Here is a 19,372-nt window from a genome sequence, read left to right as displayed (position 1 = left end):
AAAAAGAAAAAGAAATTAGAGGTAGCATAATCTAAATGTCAAGTGAGCTTACTTTTAGAGATTAGAAAATAGAGGTTAAATATCTGGAATTTTTATTGTTTCCAAGATCCTCCAAAGAGGGAAGACTAGCTCTTGAGAACACAATGTGCATGCAGTCAATTAGAACCTGCATCATCAAGGCCAGGTGTTACCTGCAGTGCTCGCCAGGAGGCAGGCTGCATGTCAGAGCTAAAAGAAATGTGCTATATTTTAGGAGACAACCTAAAATCTGCCTTAAGGAACTCTGTTGACATTTTAACATCCTACTCAAGCAAGAGGAGAGGGGTAACATTGTACACAACCTTAGGTTTACCAGTATGCCCACCATGTGTATCAAGACTTAGCTTGTATAACTGAGAGGATAAGAGTGGACATGATATCGTTCATTTGATAGAGGAGAACACTTACATCAATGGCTTAGATAGGTCTTTCTGACAAATGACAATTTTAGCTTAAATGACATCAACAGTGGTGATTCTCCGAGGAAAGCCTAACGTGAAAGTATGCACTAGGAACATCAAAGAATGAAACACTGGCCCACTCAAACGGAAGTGGGAAGGCTCACCATGATACCTGTCTTTCCCAACAAGTGAGGAGGACATGATGTTTTCTGCAAAGTATTGAGTCCGCAGACACTTGGAAGGAGAACTGACGCCAGCCAGATATTTCTTCCAGTATTAATTAATACAGCAACTTTCTGGTCAAGAAGGTTCTGATGCTCCAGAACTCAATCCAACAATTACCAACAAAAATATTTCTAACCTGCAAAGCTGTTGATACCTATACGCCATGTAAACACCACTAATGGGAAACCCCTGATGTCCATCCCGTTTGAAGTACCTGCTGACTATCTACCAAAAAGAGAAAATTCTGAGTTTTGTATGAATAAATTCACTTAATCATTCACCTTCTCTACTCCACTCCCTCTCTCCCTTCACCTCCTCCCTTTCTTTCTCCTCTTTCCTTATTCCACCCCAATGGTATGCAGCAGGGGTCAGCGAAGTTCTCGGTAAAGGGCCAGACAATAAATAATTTCGGCTTTTGGGGCTCTGCCATTGTAACACAAAAGTAGCTACAGACAATCCACAAGTGAATGGGCGTGGCTGTGTTCTAATAAAAGCTTTTTACAAAAACAGGCAGTAGGCCAGATTTGGCCCCAGGGCTATCCTTTGTCAACTGACCTTGGTATACAGTAGCCCTTCTCAAACTTTAGCTTCCCTCAGAACCACCTATAGGCCTCGTTAATACACAGATTTCTGGGCCCCATCCTTAAAGTTTATGGTTCAGCGGGTCTGTAGTAGGACCTGCATTTTTAATAAGTTCCCAAATGCTGTTGATGCTGCTGACCCGGCGACCACTCTTGGAGAACCACTGGTATAAAATGGTCTATATATAGTGCACTTGTTAGAAGGCTGACATGTAATAGACAATTTAAAAAGTGGAAAAAACATGCTATAAATTTGCTAATTTCATAGAATATTTCACACGAAGACTTACTGTTAAGTGCCATGATATTATCTGTTCCTGGATGATGGAAATTTATTCCCATGCGTCCTAAAAAAATAAAATAATTTTATTTTAGGCATAAAGAAAATAATGCTTAATATAATCATTTCAAATACATTATAAAATATGAACATTACAAAAAGCTAAAACAAATTATAACAAACAATGCTATCAAAGGCCACAGCGATTATAAGTTTATAAATCAACTCATAAAATATACACATGAAAAATCTTAAAACAAAGCCAAAGTCTAAATAACAACAAATAAATAAACAAACAAAAAATAAGAAGCTTCCATTATAAACATCTGAAATTTTAATGCATCTCCCACATTCCAATTTAAAAATATGCCAACTACCTGGATTAAGCATTTTATTTTAACAACCATACATAGTGCCCTTCAAATTCAATCAACAAAATAATGAATTCAAGAAATAAACTTGAAGCTTAGAGGTAATAAAAAGATAAAGGCTTCATAGTGACTCAAAAATGCAACAAACCAGAATGGCAATTGGAAGATAGATGGTAAAATTTATATAATGGACTAGGGAACAACTGTCTTAAAAATTAAGGGTTTTTATCACTGCCCCTATCACTAACTAGTTGTATGACCTTGGGCATAATGCTTGTCTTCAGACCTTTGTCCTTTTAGTAGTAACAGGGGTCTCAAACTTCTGCCCACACTGGCTGGCTACCTGTGTTTGTATAACCGCTCCAAGCTAAGAATAATTTTTACATTTTTAAAAGGTTGTAAAAACAAAATTTATGTGCAACAGAGACCATGTGGCCCACAGGCCTAAAATATTTCCTCTCTGGCCCTTTACAAAGTTTGCCAACCTGTGACAAGAAAAAATCAGATATTTCAACTAATAGTTTTCCAGGGTTAAGAATGGAAGATAACAGATATTTGGTTTGCTTCTTCATTAATTATTTAGGAAAAGAAGGCAGATGTATCAAAAGAAAAATAAAACAGAGTCTATATGGGAAAATGTACTTAATAAGTTTTCTTGTCCAATTCCTATAACGAAATCTGTTATTTGTAATAAAGCTAGTAGTATCTACAAACTTGGCTCTGCAAGGTTTTCATGTCCAACCATATCAAGAATTACCCTGAAATTCACAGAAAAATGTTAATTTTAGGTCACTGTTTTTTTTTAATTGAGAGGTGGGGAGGTGGGGGGGCAGAAACAGAGTCCCGCATGCACCCCAACCATGCATCCCAACCGGGATCTACCTGCCAAGCCCCCTACAGGAAGATGCTTCGCCCATCTTGGGCCACTGCTCTGTTGCTAGGCAACTGAGCTATTTTGGCATCTGAGGGGAGGGCACAGAGCCATCCTCAGCACCCGGGGCCAACTTGCTCAAACCATTTGAGCCATGGCTGTGGGAGCAGGAGAGAGACAGAGAAGGAGGGGGAAGGAAGAGGGGGAGGGGGGAGAAGCAGATGGTTGCTTCTCCTGTGTGCCCTGACCAGGAATTGAACCCGGGACTTCCACATGCCAGGCCAATGCTCTACCACTGAACCAACCGGCCAGGGCCCACTACCACTGTTTAAATAAATGTCAACAGTACTTGGGGGAGAGTGATACAGAGACAGTGGGAGATAAGGAAGAACCATTGATTTTTATAACAAATACAGTGTTATATATAATTGCAAAAGGTCAGTCATCATTTGGTATTAAACTTTGTTATGGTGTACTAGAGGCAAACAGCATTATCAATCTCTTCTGGCCCAAAAGGGAAAAATCAGTCTACAAAATATAGTGTTTGCCTCAAATAAAAGGGGGGAATCATTAATTCCTAGTCAAATCAAACCCATCCTAATCTTTTAAAGAAGATCTTCAGGTCACAGTATTTTGTGAAAGGTCATTTCATATTAACGAACAGGAAAAAACAAAACTCTCATAAGTGTAATGTTGCTTGTATTAATGTGTGTATGTGTTTGTGTGTGTGTTTGATAGAGTAATTAAGAATGGAAAAATCAATAGCTGATGGATTCTGATGAAACTGTTCCAATTTTACTATGCAATATTAAAAAACTTTCAAGAAAAATTATTTTTAATTTCTATTATTTTAAACTTCCTTATCATGAAGAAGACATTATATCATTATATCTATCTCTAGTTTTGTAGAAACTATTTTGCTAACATTTATATTGTGGTAAAATTCTTTTTTATAATAAATCATAATATTTTCTATAGAAAGTCATCATATTAGCAATGAATCATCTCTTAATAATAGAATTGTGTTATATTTTTTAAAATCAATTTTGTAGATCTTTTCATATATACTATAGAAGCTATTAGGAGTTTCAAAAATTATCCAGTTAAAAAGACACATTTAACAGTATTTATATATACAAACTACCTAGTGTTAAGACACATTTAACAGTATCTATGTGTCTTATATTTTTCCAGCTTCTAAGTCAATTTAGAGCCCTTAAAAATTATAGTGTGTATTTCCTATCACAAGTGCTATTTCCTATCACCACCTTGATCAAAAACTATTATACTGAATAAAAATATTTGCGGCCCTGGCCAGTTGGCTCAGCGGTAGTGCATCGGCCAGGCATGTAGAAGTCTCAGGTTTGATTCCCAGCTAGGGCACACAGGAGAAGCACCCATCTGCTCCTCCACCCTTCCCCCTCTACTTTCTCTCTATCTCTCTCTTCCCCTCCCGCAGCCAAGGCTCCATTGAAGCAAAGTTGGCCCGGGCACGAAAGATGGCTCCATGGCCTCTGCCTCAGGCGCTATAATGGCTCCGGTTGCAGTGGAGCAATGGCCCAGATGGGCAGAGCTTCGCCCCCTGGTGGGCATGCCGAGTAGATCCGGTCAGGTGCATGCAGGAGTCTATCTGCTGCCCCCTGCTTCTCACTTTAGAAAAATAAAAGAGTAATAAAAAAATTAAAATTTTGTCACCAAAACAAGGCTTTCACTCAGTAGAGAGAATATATATTCTGGTTTTAGTTACCTATATCAATATTCTCACAATTATTTTCAGAAAATCCAGACACTCTTTGGATTTTTTTTTTTTTTTTTGTATTTTTCTGAAGCTGGAAACGGGGAGAGACAGACAGACTCCCACATGCGCCCGACCGGGATCCACCCGGCACGCCCACCAGGGGCAAAGCTCTGCCCACCAGGGGGCGTCGCTCTGCCGTGACCAGAGCCACTCCAGCGCCTGGGGCAGAGGCCAAGGAGCCATCCCCAGCGCCCGGGCCATCCTTGCTCCAATGGAGCCTTGGCTGCGGGAGGGGAAGAGAGGGACAGAGAGGAAGGAGGGGAGGGGGTGGAGAAGCAAATGGGCGCTTCTCCTATGTGCCCTGGCCGGGAATCGAACCCAGGTCCCCCGCAAGCCAGGCCGACGCTCTACCGCTGAGCCAACCGGACAGGATCCACTCTTTGGATTTATTACCACCAAATACTAACTTCCATGTGAACTAGATGTGATATACTGTACTTATTATATTTTGAGGAATTCAAATTTAACAGTAAATAGCCAGTCACTGGAAAGTCTGCCTAAAAACAAGAGTTCAAAATCAATGCTCATCAGAACTAAAGAAAATGGCATATAGAGAAGATCTCTACGATCTCTAAGCAAGGAATACTCAGAGGCGGGTGTGGTTCTTAAAAGCTAGGTGTGTCACCTAAACATTCCTAGAATAATAAAGGCTTATCAAGAAAACCAAGTGAGCATGACCAGGCAGTGGCACAGTGGATAGAGAATTGGACTGGGAGGACTGGGACACAGAGGATCCAGGTTGGGTCACCGGCTTGAGCGCGGGCTCATCCAACTTGAGCATGGGCTCACTAGCTTTCAAAGGAATCATTGGCTTGAGCATGGGATCATAGATATGACCCCACGGTCGCTGGCTTGATGCCCAAGGTCACTGGCTTGAGGCAGGGGTTACTCGCTCTGCTATAGCCCTCCCCAATCAAGAAACATGGGAAAGAAGTCAATGAACAACTAAGGAACCGCAACAAAGAATTGATGCTTTTCATCTCTCTCCCTTCCTGTCTGTCTGTCCCTATCTGTCCCTCTCTCTGTCTCTCTGTCTCTGTCACACACACACAAAAAAGAAAAACCAAGTGTGCCCAAATTTGGCTCATCCTTATTCAACTTCTTTTATTTCCCATGCTACAGTCACTTATGGTACGGAATTATGTAGTTTACAAATACCACATCAAAAAATAGTTTTAGTATGTTTCTGGAACTAGTTATGTCACCATATTTAAAGAGGGGCTTCTCTTTGTAGTCCTCCAGAAGCTGGATCCTTTTTGGACTCTTTCCACGAGGTTTTAGGGCTTTTCAGCCAGGAAAGATAAAAATGAAAAGTGTGGTAGCTTTCTAATTAATTATCCTCTATACCACACTGATTTCTTTCAATTCACTCTTTCTAAAGATGCAGCAAAACAAAAGCCTTGGGCAGTGTTTTGTATGTGAAGGCATCACTACTTGCTAAGAAGAAACTTTTTGCTTTTTCTGATGTCTTCCCTAATTCTATTGCTAATTCTGTTAGCCTCTTTGACCCAATGGTTCTCTGGATCAATGTCATCAATAAAAGATATTGTAAGAAACTCTGGGTCAATGCCAAACTCACCAGAACCAATTATTTAAATATAATTTAATTTTCCCCAACTAAATACAATTTTTTTTTTTTTGACAGAGGGGAGGGAGGGAGACAGGAAGGAGATGAGAAGCATCAACTCATAGTTGTGGCACTTTAGTTGTTCAATGATTGCTTCTCATACGTGCCTTGACCAGTGTGCTCAAGCAGAGCCAGTGACCTTGGGATCAAGCCAGCATCCTTGGCTAACACCAGTGACCTTTGGGCTCAAGCCAGCAAACATGGGATTATGTCATGACTTCAGGGTTTTGAACATGGGACTTCAGTATCAAAAATGAATGTTTAGATTACAAAGTACAATATATTTTCATTGGAGAAAAATTAGACAATACAGAAAAATGAAGAAAACAAGATCACTAATCAAAGAAAAGCTCTGTTAGCATTTAGACTTACAGCTTTCCAGCTTAGGAAATGTTTCTTTTCTAATATTGAGGTTATTTTACGATTTTAGTTTTTACTTGATTATGTTGTATGCTTTAAGTCTTACAGTTATAATGGAATTTTGGAGGGATAAAAAATACGTATATAACAGCAAAAGAAAAACTGATTCCAAATTCAGATGAGGCTATTTCTTTTTCCTTTCTTTTGTCCAACAAATACTGCTGTTTAATCAGCTGTGAAAATAGAATCAAGTGTGTGACATCTGGTGATTTTTGTTAATGCAGTCTGGGGTTGCCAGCGTGACATTTTGTCACCTGTCCATGGTTTGCTATTTTTAAATTGTTCTTGTCAGCTAGCTATCTTTTAAGTATAGTGTAAAATATAAGGTTTCGAAAACTGGAAGGCATACTTGGTTTTCCCGAGTTGAATGATGCTGTGGAAATCTGAGCCTGTGTCCCGCTTTCCCCACGGCACAGGGCCTGATAGGTGGGGGTGAGAGGGGATGGAGGGAGTTTGGAAAACAGGGTTCCATACGGTTATTCTGACTGTAAAAGTCACAGTCTCAGAGGTTCAGGTCACACTCATATTAGAGGCCAGCTATAAAAAACTACCTCGACTGCCATTTAAAGTGTCAGAGTCCAAAATCTATATGTCCAAAATAAAAATTAGTTTTCTTATTAATTCATATTTAATTATGAAAGTCAACTCTTCACTTCTACAATGTTGCCTGATAGGGAACTACTGCTGTATCTTACTCTAATCTTCCCTATTTGCTCTAAAAAGTCAAGTCCTTCAAGAGACCTTCACATAACAGAATGTGAGTGTCATGTTTCAGAAAAGGTTATAAGACAAAATGGATATTTTACTGGACTCTGTTTCCCACCACTTTCTCTATAAAGTTGAAGAAATATTCCTTCAAAATAAGTACCCACAAGATGTAATAATATGATATGTAAGAATACAATCAAATGATGTTTTATATCCATTTCAAGAAAAAATGATTAAAGTTTGGTACTATAACATTCTAACTATGTTCCGAAGAACCAAGAAGCAAAAGCTATGTATGAGCTTACACCTGAAGGTCAAATTCTAGTGACTTTGTATACCAGTAGCGAATAATTTTAAGCATGTTATCACTTGTACCTATGTTTCCTCATTTCAGGCTATACTCTGGAACAATTATATCAGAATTTCTGGAGGTAGCACACGGGATTAAAGTACCTACAGTCTTTTCCTTTTAAAACTCTCGAACAATCATTTCTTGCTAACTCAGAACCTGTGCCCTAAACGTTTGTGAAATCTGCTTTTATACAAGACAAACTGATAAGAGCTGAAGGGAGGTAGCACAAAAATAGAACCAGAAAAACGATTCAACTAAGTAAAGAGATAGTATTCGTCTGAACTAACTACATGTAATGAAGGTGCATTTTTTCTAAAACAAGGGAGCCTCAACATGCACAAAAAGGGCCAGTTTTGTGAAAGACCACGTACATACCATTAAATTTAAATTGTAATTAATAAATAAAAATGCCTCTATAACACCAAAGGGGTTGCATCTAATCCTTCCACATTTCTGTCAATTTAAATGTTTTAAAGCACTGTTATCAGAAGATAGTTTTCCCCCAGATTCAGTATATATTTAAAAAGCAACCCTTCAAGGTTAGCTCTCAACTGACACCTGCCCTACTCATTTTTCAAATTTCAGTTCCATGAATGGTGAAAAAAGAGAAAATTCAAATCAAATATACAAAAATGTTTCATCAGGCACTACCCAAAAGTGGCCAGTCAGGCTCTTCCGTTGTAAAAGGGAGACTGCAGGGGATAAGAAAAAAGGTGATTTTTTTTTTCTGGCTTTTCCTCTCCCTTCTAAGATGGCTGCTCGACTGTGCTACCTGAGCCACAATCGAAAGGGATCTGATCAAGGGTCTTGTCTGATCAGGGGACAAGACCTTGCTTCTCAATGTCACCTCTACTGCCAATGCACTGCGGTTGATAATTTCCTTTCATGCTTCTCTCTCTGGACTTTGTCTTCCTTGACTATTAACCCTAAGGGAGGGGATGATTAATCAGAGCTAATGACTGAGGATTTTCACAGGGTTCCTTAGTGGCTGAGTGAACCCTCATTAGCAGCCAGTCAGCAGACCACAGTGAGGAGGGTAGAGGATGAATCACTTTCCCTACCACTTATCCCCAATGCCAGCAATCAATCCCCTCAATCCTCACAGTTCTGAAGAAAGTTGAACCAGAAAAAAAGACAGAAAATTCCTCCCAACCAAGTTTCCCTCATACCTCTATAAACCCAGGGATTTTTATACTTAGAAAAGAAATAAGGAACAGTTTTCATTAGTTCATCACCCATCTCAAAACTCTCCTTCTCATCTCTTGGAGGCATTATCTCAAATGAAAAATGTGTATGTGTGTGTGTGTGTGGGGGGTGTCACATATAAGATGTGGTAAGTGACAACAGGTAATTATTAAAATGATATTCTGTTATAACCAAGAACTGTAATTTGAGATCTTTAAGAAGCCAAAAACTAGTCTAATTTTTATTTAAATAAGGGTTCTGTGATCTGATCAACATTGCAGAAGATATTTCTCAGGGTGCAATGAAGAAAGCCCAGTTTGACTTTTTTTTGACATTTTTATCATGAGGGAAGAGTCCGGGGAAGTTTTAAAATTCCCTATAAACATCTTCAACACTGACCTAGTACAGTATTATGTATAAATGTACCTGGAAAACTGTTAAAGCTCTTTACTAAAACTCAGAAGTCTTATTACTTCCTAAACTTCCTATTCTGCCACTTCTCCCACTGACCCTTTCTTCCCTCTTAATCAAGAGAACAGTTGAACAAAGGGATTTCTTACTGAATACATCTCTAAGATGAAATATCACTGTGAACATATTTTCACTATGTTTGTTCAATTTAAGTACATCACGAGGTACTTTATTTTTCATGGACATGATATCCTATTTTTTTATACCTGCTTTACATTATTCAGATACGTAATTTTGGAAAGCCAACATAACTTAGGAGGATTATTTTCCTTTCTCCCTTAGCTGGTTTTTGATTATGGGCAAATACAAACTTTTGACAACTTGCATTTGAAAGCTTTCAACATTCAGCTGTAGTCTAGCTAGAAGGAAATAGTGTAGGGATATAAAGATTCAGTTTATTACCCAGGCCAGGCAGTACGCACACCACTACCACTGCCAGCAAAAAAACCTGTAGATAACATTTGAGCAGTTTCTAGTGTCAGGAACTTTATCTGACTCTATGAAGTAGGTGCTTCAGTTTAAAGATGAGGACACTAAAACTTTGAATAGGCTAATTAATTTATTAGATCAATAGCTAACCAGAGGTAGAGCCAGAATTCAAACACAGCTTTGAATGACTGCAAAGTCTGAGTCGAAATTTCATCTTCTCTACAGAGAATATAAAATATCTGGAAGAATGTTAAGAAAAATAACAATCTTTGTTATCTCTAGGTAGTAAGTCTCGGGTGATTTATTCACTTTCCTTTTTGTCTTTTTATATACTACTTAAATTTCTTAAAATGAGAAGAAATGTATGTATTGTTTTCTAAAGAAAACTGAGCTCCAGAGGAAAACACCAAAACAAACAAGTATATATATATAAAAAAAAATCAATGACTCTATAACTTGAGTTTTGAGACCCTCACAATAGTGTTCCATGCTCGGGTGGGAGAAGAGGATACTAAAGGCAGAAGGGAAAACAGAATGGAGTAGAAGGAAGTGGTTTCAAGACACTCATACAAAAACCACATAGTGCCTGACCAGGCGGTGGCACAGTGGATAGAGCATCGGACTGGGATGTGGAAGGCCCAGGTTCGAGACCCCAAGGTTGCCAGCTTGAGCGCGGGCTCATCTGGTTTGAGCAGAGCTCACCAGCTTGGACCCAAGGTCATTGGCTTGAGCAAGGGGTTACTCGGTCTGCTATAGCCCCACGGTCAAGGCACATATGAGAAAGCAATCAATGAACAACTAAGGTGTCGCAATGAAAAACTGATGATTGATGCTTCTCATCTCTCTCTGTTCCTGTCTGTCTGTCCCTATCTATCCCTCTCTCTGTCTCTGTAAAAAAAAAAAAAAAAAAAAAAAGCCATATCGTAGGTCCCCTAGCCCACTACCTTTCTTTCTTTCTTTATTTATTTATGCCACAAGAACTTTTTTTTTTTTTTTTTTTTTTTTTTTTTTTGTATTTTTCTGAAGCTGGAAACGGGGAGAGACAGTCAGACAGACTCCCGCATGCACTCGACCGGGATCCACCCGGCACGCCCACCAGGGGGCGATGCTCTGCCCATCCGGAGCTTCGCTCTGTTGCATCCAGAGCCACTCTAGCGCCTGGGGCAGAGGCCATGGAGAGCCATCCCCAGCGCCCGGGCCATCTTTGCTCCAATGGAGCCTTGGCTGTGGGAGGGGAAGAGAGAGACAGAGAGGAAGGAGAGGGGGAGGGGTGGAGAAGCAGATGGGCGCTTCTCCTGTGTGCCCTGGCCGGGAATTGAACCCGGGACTTCTGCACGCCAGGCCGACGCTCTATCACTGAGCCAACTGGCCAGGGCCCCACTACCTTTCTCTTAAAGCCCAATTCACCTAGATGTTACATCATCTTTATTTTTAATTGACTAGCTATTTACATCTTTTCACCTAGAGACCCTTTCCATGAATTTTCCTTAAGAAAAAGCTATATGCAAGAACTCGTCCATGGCAGTATTACCTACCATGGAGAAGAAATATGGATAACCTAAGAGTCCAAAGTTAGGCCTATCAATAAATTATAAAGACCAGATAAAAACATAATGTTTATTATGTGGGAAATAGAAAAATAAAGGAAACACCATCCAATGTTTCTTTTACTTTTTACTACCTTTTTGTTATTATAATTTGCTCCTTTTATAAAGTCAAAAGTTACTTAAAATCCTTCCTCTGAAATGCTAGCATCATAATTATGTTATTAGAAGTACAAGGATCAAACACATGATGCCATAAATCAGATCTAAAAGTCTTCAAGCTGGAAAATGAAAACAAACACCCTAACCAGAGGACAAGGACATGATGATGTTATTGAACATGGCAAGTGATCCATTCAGAGGAACCCAATGTGGGTGGTATGATGAACTAAGAAGTTGCAACTATATTGAGGATATAAAAAAGTACATATTGGGCCCTGGCCGGTTGGCTCAGTGGTAGAGCGTCGGCCTGGCGTGCAGAAGACCCGGGTTCGATTCCCGGCCAGGGCACACAGGAGAAGTGCCCATCTGCTTCTCCACCCCTCCCCCTCTCCTTCCTCTCTGTCTCTCTCTTCCCCTCCCGCAGCGAGGCTGCACTGGAGCAAGGATGGCCCGGGCGTGGGGATGGCTCCTTGGCCTCTGTCCCAGGTGCTGGAGTGGTTCTGGTCGTGGCAGAGCAACGCCCCGGAGGGGCAGAGCATCGCCCCCTGGTGGGCATGCCGGGTGGATCCCGGTTGGGCGCATGTGGGAGTCTGACTGTCTCTCCCCATTTCTAGCTTCAGAAAAATATATATATATAAAAAGTACATATTAGCCTGACCAGGCGGTGGCGCAGTGGATAGAGCATTGGACTGGGATGTGGAAGAACCCAGGTTCGAGACTCTGAGGTCTCCAGCTTGAGCGCGGGCTCATCTGGTTTGAGCAAAAGCTCACCAGCTTGGACCCAAGGTCGCTGGCTCCAGCAAGGGGTTACTCGGTCTGCTGTAGCCCCATGGTCAAGGCACATACGAGAGAGCAATCAATGAACAACTAAGAAGTCTCAACGCACAACGAAAAACTAATGATTGATGCTTCTCATCTCTCTCTGTTCCTGTCTGTCTGTCCCTGTCTATCCCTCTCTCTGACTCTCTGTCTCTGTAAAAAAAAAAAAAAAAGTACATATTAAATGCCTTCAGCCTGACCAGGCAGTGGCACAGTGGACAGATCATCAGCCTGGGATGCTGAAGACCCAGGTTCAAAAACCCCAAGGTAACCAGCTTCAGCGTGGGGTTGCCAGCTTGAGCAATGGGATCATAGATAAGACCCCATGGCCGTCACCCGAAGGCTTTAGCAAAGGATTACTGGCTTGGCTGGAGCCCTCCCCACCCCCCCACCCCCGTCAAAGCACATATGAAAAAGCACTCGATGAACAACTAAGGTGCCGCAACTATGAGTTAATGATGAGTTGATGTTTCTCATCACTCTCCCTTCCTCTCTGTCTCTGTTTGTCCCTCTCTCTTAAAAGAAAATGCTTCCAATTCATTAGGACATATGTCTACAAGAACAATGCAGAGCCCTGGCCGGTTGGCTCAGTGGTAGAGCGTTGGCCTGGCGTGCAGAGGTCCCGGGTTCGATTCCCGGCCAGGGCACACAGGAGAAGCGCCCATCTGCTTCTCCACCCCCCCCCCCTTCCTCTCTGTCTCTCTCTTCCCCTCCCACAGCCGAGGCTCCATTGGAGCAAAGATGGCCCGGGCACTGGGGATGGCTCCTTGGCCTCTGCCCCAGGCGCTAGAGTGGCTCTGGTCGTGACAGAGCAACGCCCCGGAGGGGCAGAGCATCGCCCCTGGTGGGCGTGCCGGGTGGATCCCGGTCGGGCGCATGCGGGAGTCTGTCTGACTGTCTCTCCCCGTTTCCAGCTTCGGAAAAATACAAAAAAAAAAAGAACAATACAGAAGGCTTTTATAATGAAACCTCACATTTGCAAGTGCAGTAGGGAAATTTATGCAGAGGTATTATGCAATAAAAAAGCCCCCACACCTGGAATAAGGTATTTACATTACCCCATAGTGGGGTGCCCTCCTTACACTTTGCGAGTGCTACTCTCATACAAAAGGCAGGGCACAATGGTGCCTGCTTCCACAATATCCGCAAAATTCCAGAAAATTACTTCATATACTATAATCTAAGATCCTTTAAGAATCTTTTATTGCTAAATGAAAAGAATACAGATGAAGAAAAAACAGGTATGCATAAAGAACCAGGGCTGAATATTTTAGATTAGGAGAGGCTTATAGCTGTTCGAGGTAACAAAGGAAGACACATGCAGCCTTAGAAGATACTGAAAACACACAACAGCCTGTGAATATCATTGGTTTCTTCTTTAACATCATGCCCAATTTGAAGAGAATTTGCTTTAAATTACCATGTACCTTAATTTTTCAACTGAAGACAGATGTGGTAACAGTGACTACATATAATAATGGATAAATGAGAGGGATTTTTCCCCCTACTTCTGAAGGTTTTAAAATACAGCTTTTCTCAAAGTCCTTTCTTTTCTTTATAGTCTGTTAACTACTTTCTTTTCACTGGAAATCGAAAATCATGAGTCTGACAAGAAAAGGATGAAATGGATTTCTGGTGTGGCCTGAGGAAATGACTATCAGGCATTCACCGTCAGTCACACCCTATCTAAGAGCCGGGAGAAGACCAGAGAGGATCCAATTCCTCACAACCCCAGTGGACGTTAGGAGTTCACACAAGATGGACACCCCTGGGGCAAACTCTTTGCAGTTTTCAGAGAAGCAGGCCCTAAACCCAAGCACAGGGAATAATTCAACAGAAAATTTCCATTACAGTATTTAAAAATACCATAGGGCACCAAAAAAGTCCTATAACCCATAAAAAGAACTGTCTGTTATGACGAGGGTAACATCAGCTTCTATCCTGAATTTATATGGGCTGTAAAAATAGGAAGTCCTAATACTGCTGACATTGGGACTTTTTCTCTTATATTTAATCCTAAACGTGTATGTGCTTTAAGATATTTTCCTTGTGTTTTAGCCTTAAGAGAATGCAAAAGAGTCACTGGCTACTCTTAAGTCTGTGTAGTGTTACTACCTATACTACACAAATTGATTATATTTTAATAAAATGGAACTCTTTTCTATGAAGTTTTCTGAAGAAGTCTTTGGACACTGGTTTACGAAATCTCATATTTCCCTGCAGAACACTTGGACTTAAATGAATTATCCAGGTTTGGCTATGAATCTCAAATGCACAAAGCCCAGAAAATTTGGCTTCTGGTCTCATGCTATAACTGCAACTTCAGCTTCCCAACACATGCTTCTGCCAGACGTTATGGTTAAAGCAATCGACCTTGAAAATCATAGGTAGCTGAACTCAGGTTTAAAAAAAAATCAACTTTCAATGCATTCCACAATGCTTTACAGAAGCAAACAAAACAAACAAAAAACAAACAAAACAAAAAAAAAAATCACAAGTATTAAAAAGCTGATTTTTGTTCAAAACACCAAGCAAGGAATGGACATATGAATATTCCTAACCTGCAAAATGATTCCTCCACATTATATCAGCGAAACTCATTGGTGGGCCACTGGGAGGGTAGTGTTTACCTTTCAGAGGCTCATGATCAGTCCTTATCATATCCATTAAGGAGTTCTCCAACGAGTGCAAGTTAAAAGTATCATAGGGCCTACTCCGGTCCTAAAAATAAAAACACAGAACACACAATACATAAAATTACTTCATAAAATCAGTATCGTATCATTTGCTTCGTGCCACGTAATGATGACATGAATCAAAGTTCCAGATAGTTCTAATAACACACATTCTTTTCATTAAAAATACTGACTTATTTCAGACTGACACTAAATTTACTTTAATGATGGAATTAAAAATAAAAGAATAATGACCTGGCAACATTAATATTAGTTTCTATAATTAATTAAATTGCATCCTTTTTCCTAATATTCTTTTATGTATATGTCCCACTACTTCAGAGTGAGTTTCTCCCAAGGGAACTAAACATGTAAATTCAAAAGTTAGAGTCAAGTGAATTAATTGGCTTTGCCCTCTACCCTTAACCACCTGCCTCCACTGTCAAATGAAGATTTTATTCAAGTGAACAGATTTTTCTGGAAGATGACCATAATTAAGAATAATCACTCTACAAACGGAATTACTTTCCTGAAAAACAAGAGGACTGTAGTTTCAATGTAATTTTATTGGATAACTGTAATATTTTTTACTGATAAGGTCCATACATTAGGTATACGTTATAGAATTACAGTTATGTCCAAAGTACTAAAAGTACCTTTTGAAAGCATTCACATGAAAGGACTTTGACCCAAGGTTGTGTTTTCATGATGTCAGATTCAAAAACATTTTGAAAATAGGAAGCCAACACAAAGTAAAGAAAATAAATAATTGTTTTACCACATTTTTCTCAAGCCCATGGGAGCCCCTCACCTACAAATTATTTTTAGTAAGTCTGGGCCAAAAGGATGTGCAGCTAATGGGCTAACTTATTACTATGAAACAGACTTACTTTGTTTTTGTTTAAGAAAAGCAAGGCAAACATACATCTCAACAACCACACAAATTGAACTATAGCAATGAGAGCAGGGACAGACAGACAGGAACGGAGAGAGATAAGAAGCATCAATCATCAGTTTCTCGTTGCGCGTTGCGACTTCTTAGTTGTTCATTGATTGCTTTCTCACATGTGCCTTGACCACGGGCCTTCAGCAGACAGAGTAACCCCCTGCTGGAGCCAGCAACCTTGGGTCCAAGCTGGTGAGCTCTTTGCTTAAGCCAGATGAGCCCACGCTCAAGCTGGCGATCTCGGGGTCTCGAACCTGGGTCCTTCCGCATCCCAGTCCGACGCTCTATCCACTGCGCCACCACCTGGTCAGGCTATTTTTAAGATCTTAAACAGTTTATCCAGCCTTGCAAATGATCACTTATCCTCTCCTATGAACAACAGAATAACAAAGTGACTTACTAGATGAGCCAAAAAATTATACAGTAGGTTAAAAACCTCAGCTACAATGATGATTTTCTAGGTTAAATTTTAAACCCTTGGAAAGCTGTTTTCTTCTGGTTTCTGGAAAGTATAGCTGTATATCTATCTATCCAGGGAGGCAGAAAGGAAGGTGACATTTCCTCAGCACTGAGCATAAGCAAAGGATTACTGAAAAATGAATGCAGTATGTATGCATGCTAGTCCTAAGAACAGCCCCAGACTAACAATAAGGAGGTAAGAAGGCTAGAACAACAAGAATCAATTGGGGGCTTTTGAGTACATTAGAATCCACCTCTCCAGTCTCTGCCTGAAATTCCTCCCTTTATACAAACGAGAGGATTGAGCTAGATTATTTCTAATACCCCTGACAACTTTATACTTTTTTTTTTTTTTTAACTCACAGATGAGGAATGGGGATGGAGGACACAGATTTAACAAATCCTTAATGAACAAGTCAAGCGCCACATCCCTACTAGTCCCTGGTAGTTCAGAAATAAATGCTGTAGTCTAGTCTCTATTTGCAAGTAACTAGCAGAGAGAGGCATCATCAATTACAGTAAGAGAATGTCAAGTGTTTTGACAGAGGAATGTATGCAGTACAATGGAAACTCAGTCACATCTATTTCTTAAAAAACATACATTTGTGTGTGTGTTCTAATTTTTTTTAAAGTCACATTCTCTAAAGTCCTAGGTGTCTTGAATATGAACCTGCCATTTGACAAGGTATATACAGCTTGTCTCAGTTATTCTCAATGGCCTCGGTATTCTCATTAGTAAAATGGATATTACCTGGGAGAATTAGGTTGAAATTACTATTTATTTTTACTCACATTGCATTTGCCAAAGAGGAAGTAGTCAACATTTCTTAGGTTACTGATGCCCCCCCTACTTTTTCCCCTTTATAACACTCATCAGTTATCTGTCTCCACCGCTGGATAACAAAGAGACACGGAATTTTTTTTCTTTTGGTTCTCCATTTTGGTCTTTATATAATTTAAGAAAGTCCTTTCCTTTACCTTTGAAGTCTTCCTGAAGATCATTTGTTTTGCTTTGGGTTCAAGGTATCAGTGGAAACTCTTAATTACTTAAGGAGTAAAGCTGAATTTCCAGAAATGCAGGCTTCTCTTTCTCCATAGGAGGTGTCATATTCTTTGCCCAAAGAAAAAGCCAGCGGTGAAAAAAAAAAAGTGTGCTGAAGAAGAGGCAAAATGACAACCTATTTATGGAACTGACAATACCATAATAAATATCTAGGAGCCTTCTATCATACATATCCACACTTCTAACCGTGCCGGTGTGGGACTGTTTAAAGGGAGGCTGAGAGTGAAGGGACTAGAAGAAATAGCTGTTTGAAGGCATTTGAGAATCTTTCCAGCCAGGATAGTTTCTTTTTTTCATTTAATTCTTGTGTGTGTGTGTGTGTGTGTGTGTGTGCGCGCGCGCGCGCGCGCACGCTTCTGAAGTGGGAAGCAGGGAGGCAAAGAGACAGACTTCCACATGCACCCGACAGGGATCTGCCCGGCATGCCCCCTAGGGGGCGATGCTCTGCCCATCTGGGCCGTTGCTCCGTTGCAACCGGAGCCATTCTAGCACCTGAGACAGAGGCCATGGTGCCATCCTCAGCGCCCAGGCCAACTTTGCTCCAGTGGAGCCTTGGCTGCAGGAGGGAAAGAGAGAGACAGAGAAGGAGAGGGGGAAGGGTGGAGAAGCAGATGGGGAATTCTCCTGTGTGCCCTGGCCAGGAATCGAACCTGGGACTTCCACACACTAGGTTGACACTGTACAGCTGAACTAGCTGGCCAGGGCCTTATTTAATTCTTGATATAATCTTCAAGGTAGATAACAACATACTTATTTTACACATGAGGGTGATGAGGTTCCGAGATGATTCAAGCCAGGACCTAACCTCAAAGCCAATACCTAAGGAGTATAAAAATCTATCCAAAAAAGTTAATCCAATCCATATGGGATAGTAAATGAAATCTCTATAAAAGCATAGTATCGCATCTAATCACTGATGAAACTATCTTCTCACACCAGGACTGTGATGATGCAGTGGATAAAGTGTCGCTAGAATTCTGAGGTTGCTGATTTGAAACCCCGGGCTTGCCCAGTCAAGGCACATATGAGAAGCAACTACTATGAGTTGATGCTTCCCACTTCCCCAACTCTCTCTCTTAAAAAAAAAAAAAAAAGTAAATAAAATCTTAAAAAAAGCCTGACCAGGCGGTGGCGCAGTGGATAGAGCATCGGACTGGGATGCGGAAGACCCAGGTTCGAGACCCCGAGGTCGCCAGCTTGAGCGCGGGCTCATCTGGTTTGAGCTAAAAAGCTCACCGGCCTGAGCCCAAGGTCACTGTCTCATGCAAGGGGTTACTCGGTCTGCTGAAGGCCCACGGTCAAGGCACATATGAGAAAGCAATCAATGAACAACTAAGGTGTTGCAACGTGCAACGAAAAACTAATGATTGATGCTTCTCATCTCTCCGTTCCTGTCTATCCCTCTCTCTGACTCTCTCTCTGTCTCTGTAAAAAAAAAAAAAAAAAAAAAAAAAAATCTTGAAAAACAAAAACAAAAGAAAGAATCTTCCTGGTAAGGTGGTAGTAAGTTCCTCTCAGAAGACAATATAGGGCATTAGATGACCACCTGTCAGGAAAATTGGAGAGGATGTTTGGAGGGGGCTCATGTATCAGAAGTGGTTCCCAAACCTGTCAGAGTGTCAAAATTACATGGAAAACAGTTTAAATTTAGGTTCCTGGTCTCCAGCTAAAACCCTTAATCATAATTAAACATAAATAAGTGTCCCAGGTGATTGGCTAGATTTGCGAGCTAGATCGAATGATTCTTCAAGCCAAGCCTTGTACTCATGAATCTGATCCGTAAAATGGGACAGAAAACAAGGGAAGGAACTAGGACAGCAACAGGAAATAAACAATCCTGGCCAACAGCCAGCTTTGCAGTCTTCCAGTTGAACGTGGACTAGAGAAACAATTGCTGCTGTGGTTTTTTGTTTTTTGTGGGGTTTTTTTTGCATTTTTCTGAAGCT

General features: G+C 40.7%; 1 protein-coding gene across 10 annotated transcripts in view; it reads right to left on the bottom strand.

Moving 5' to 3' along the window:
• The window catches only part of CPEB3 (cytoplasmic polyadenylation element binding protein 3), a 221,763-nt gene that overhangs the window by 124,261 nt on the left and 78,130 nt on the right, over window positions 1-19,372 (bottom strand). For 8 of the 10 annotated variants that reach the window (XM_066355676.1, XM_066355678.1, XM_066355675.1 and 5 more), the window contains 2 exons: window positions 14,845-15,004; window positions 1,537-1,593 (listed from right to left, as the gene is read on the bottom strand). In XM_066355676.1, the coding sequence (XP_066211773.1) occupies window positions 1,537-1,593; window positions 14,845-15,004 (217 nt within the window). The remainder of the gene's footprint in view (window positions 1-1,536; window positions 1,594-14,844; window positions 15,005-19,372) is intronic. The other 2 variants (XM_066355672.1, XM_066355673.1) reach the window with 1 other exon arrangement.

The sequence above is a fragment of the Saccopteryx leptura genome, chromosome 13 (assembly GCF_036850995.1).
Source record: "Saccopteryx leptura isolate mSacLep1 chromosome 13, mSacLep1_pri_phased_curated, whole genome shotgun sequence".
Lineage (NCBI taxonomy): Eukaryota > Metazoa > Chordata > Mammalia > Chiroptera > Emballonuridae > Saccopteryx > Saccopteryx leptura.
The sequence above is the reverse complement of the archived record's forward strand: the minus strand, read 5'-3'. Positions and strand labels throughout refer to the sequence as shown.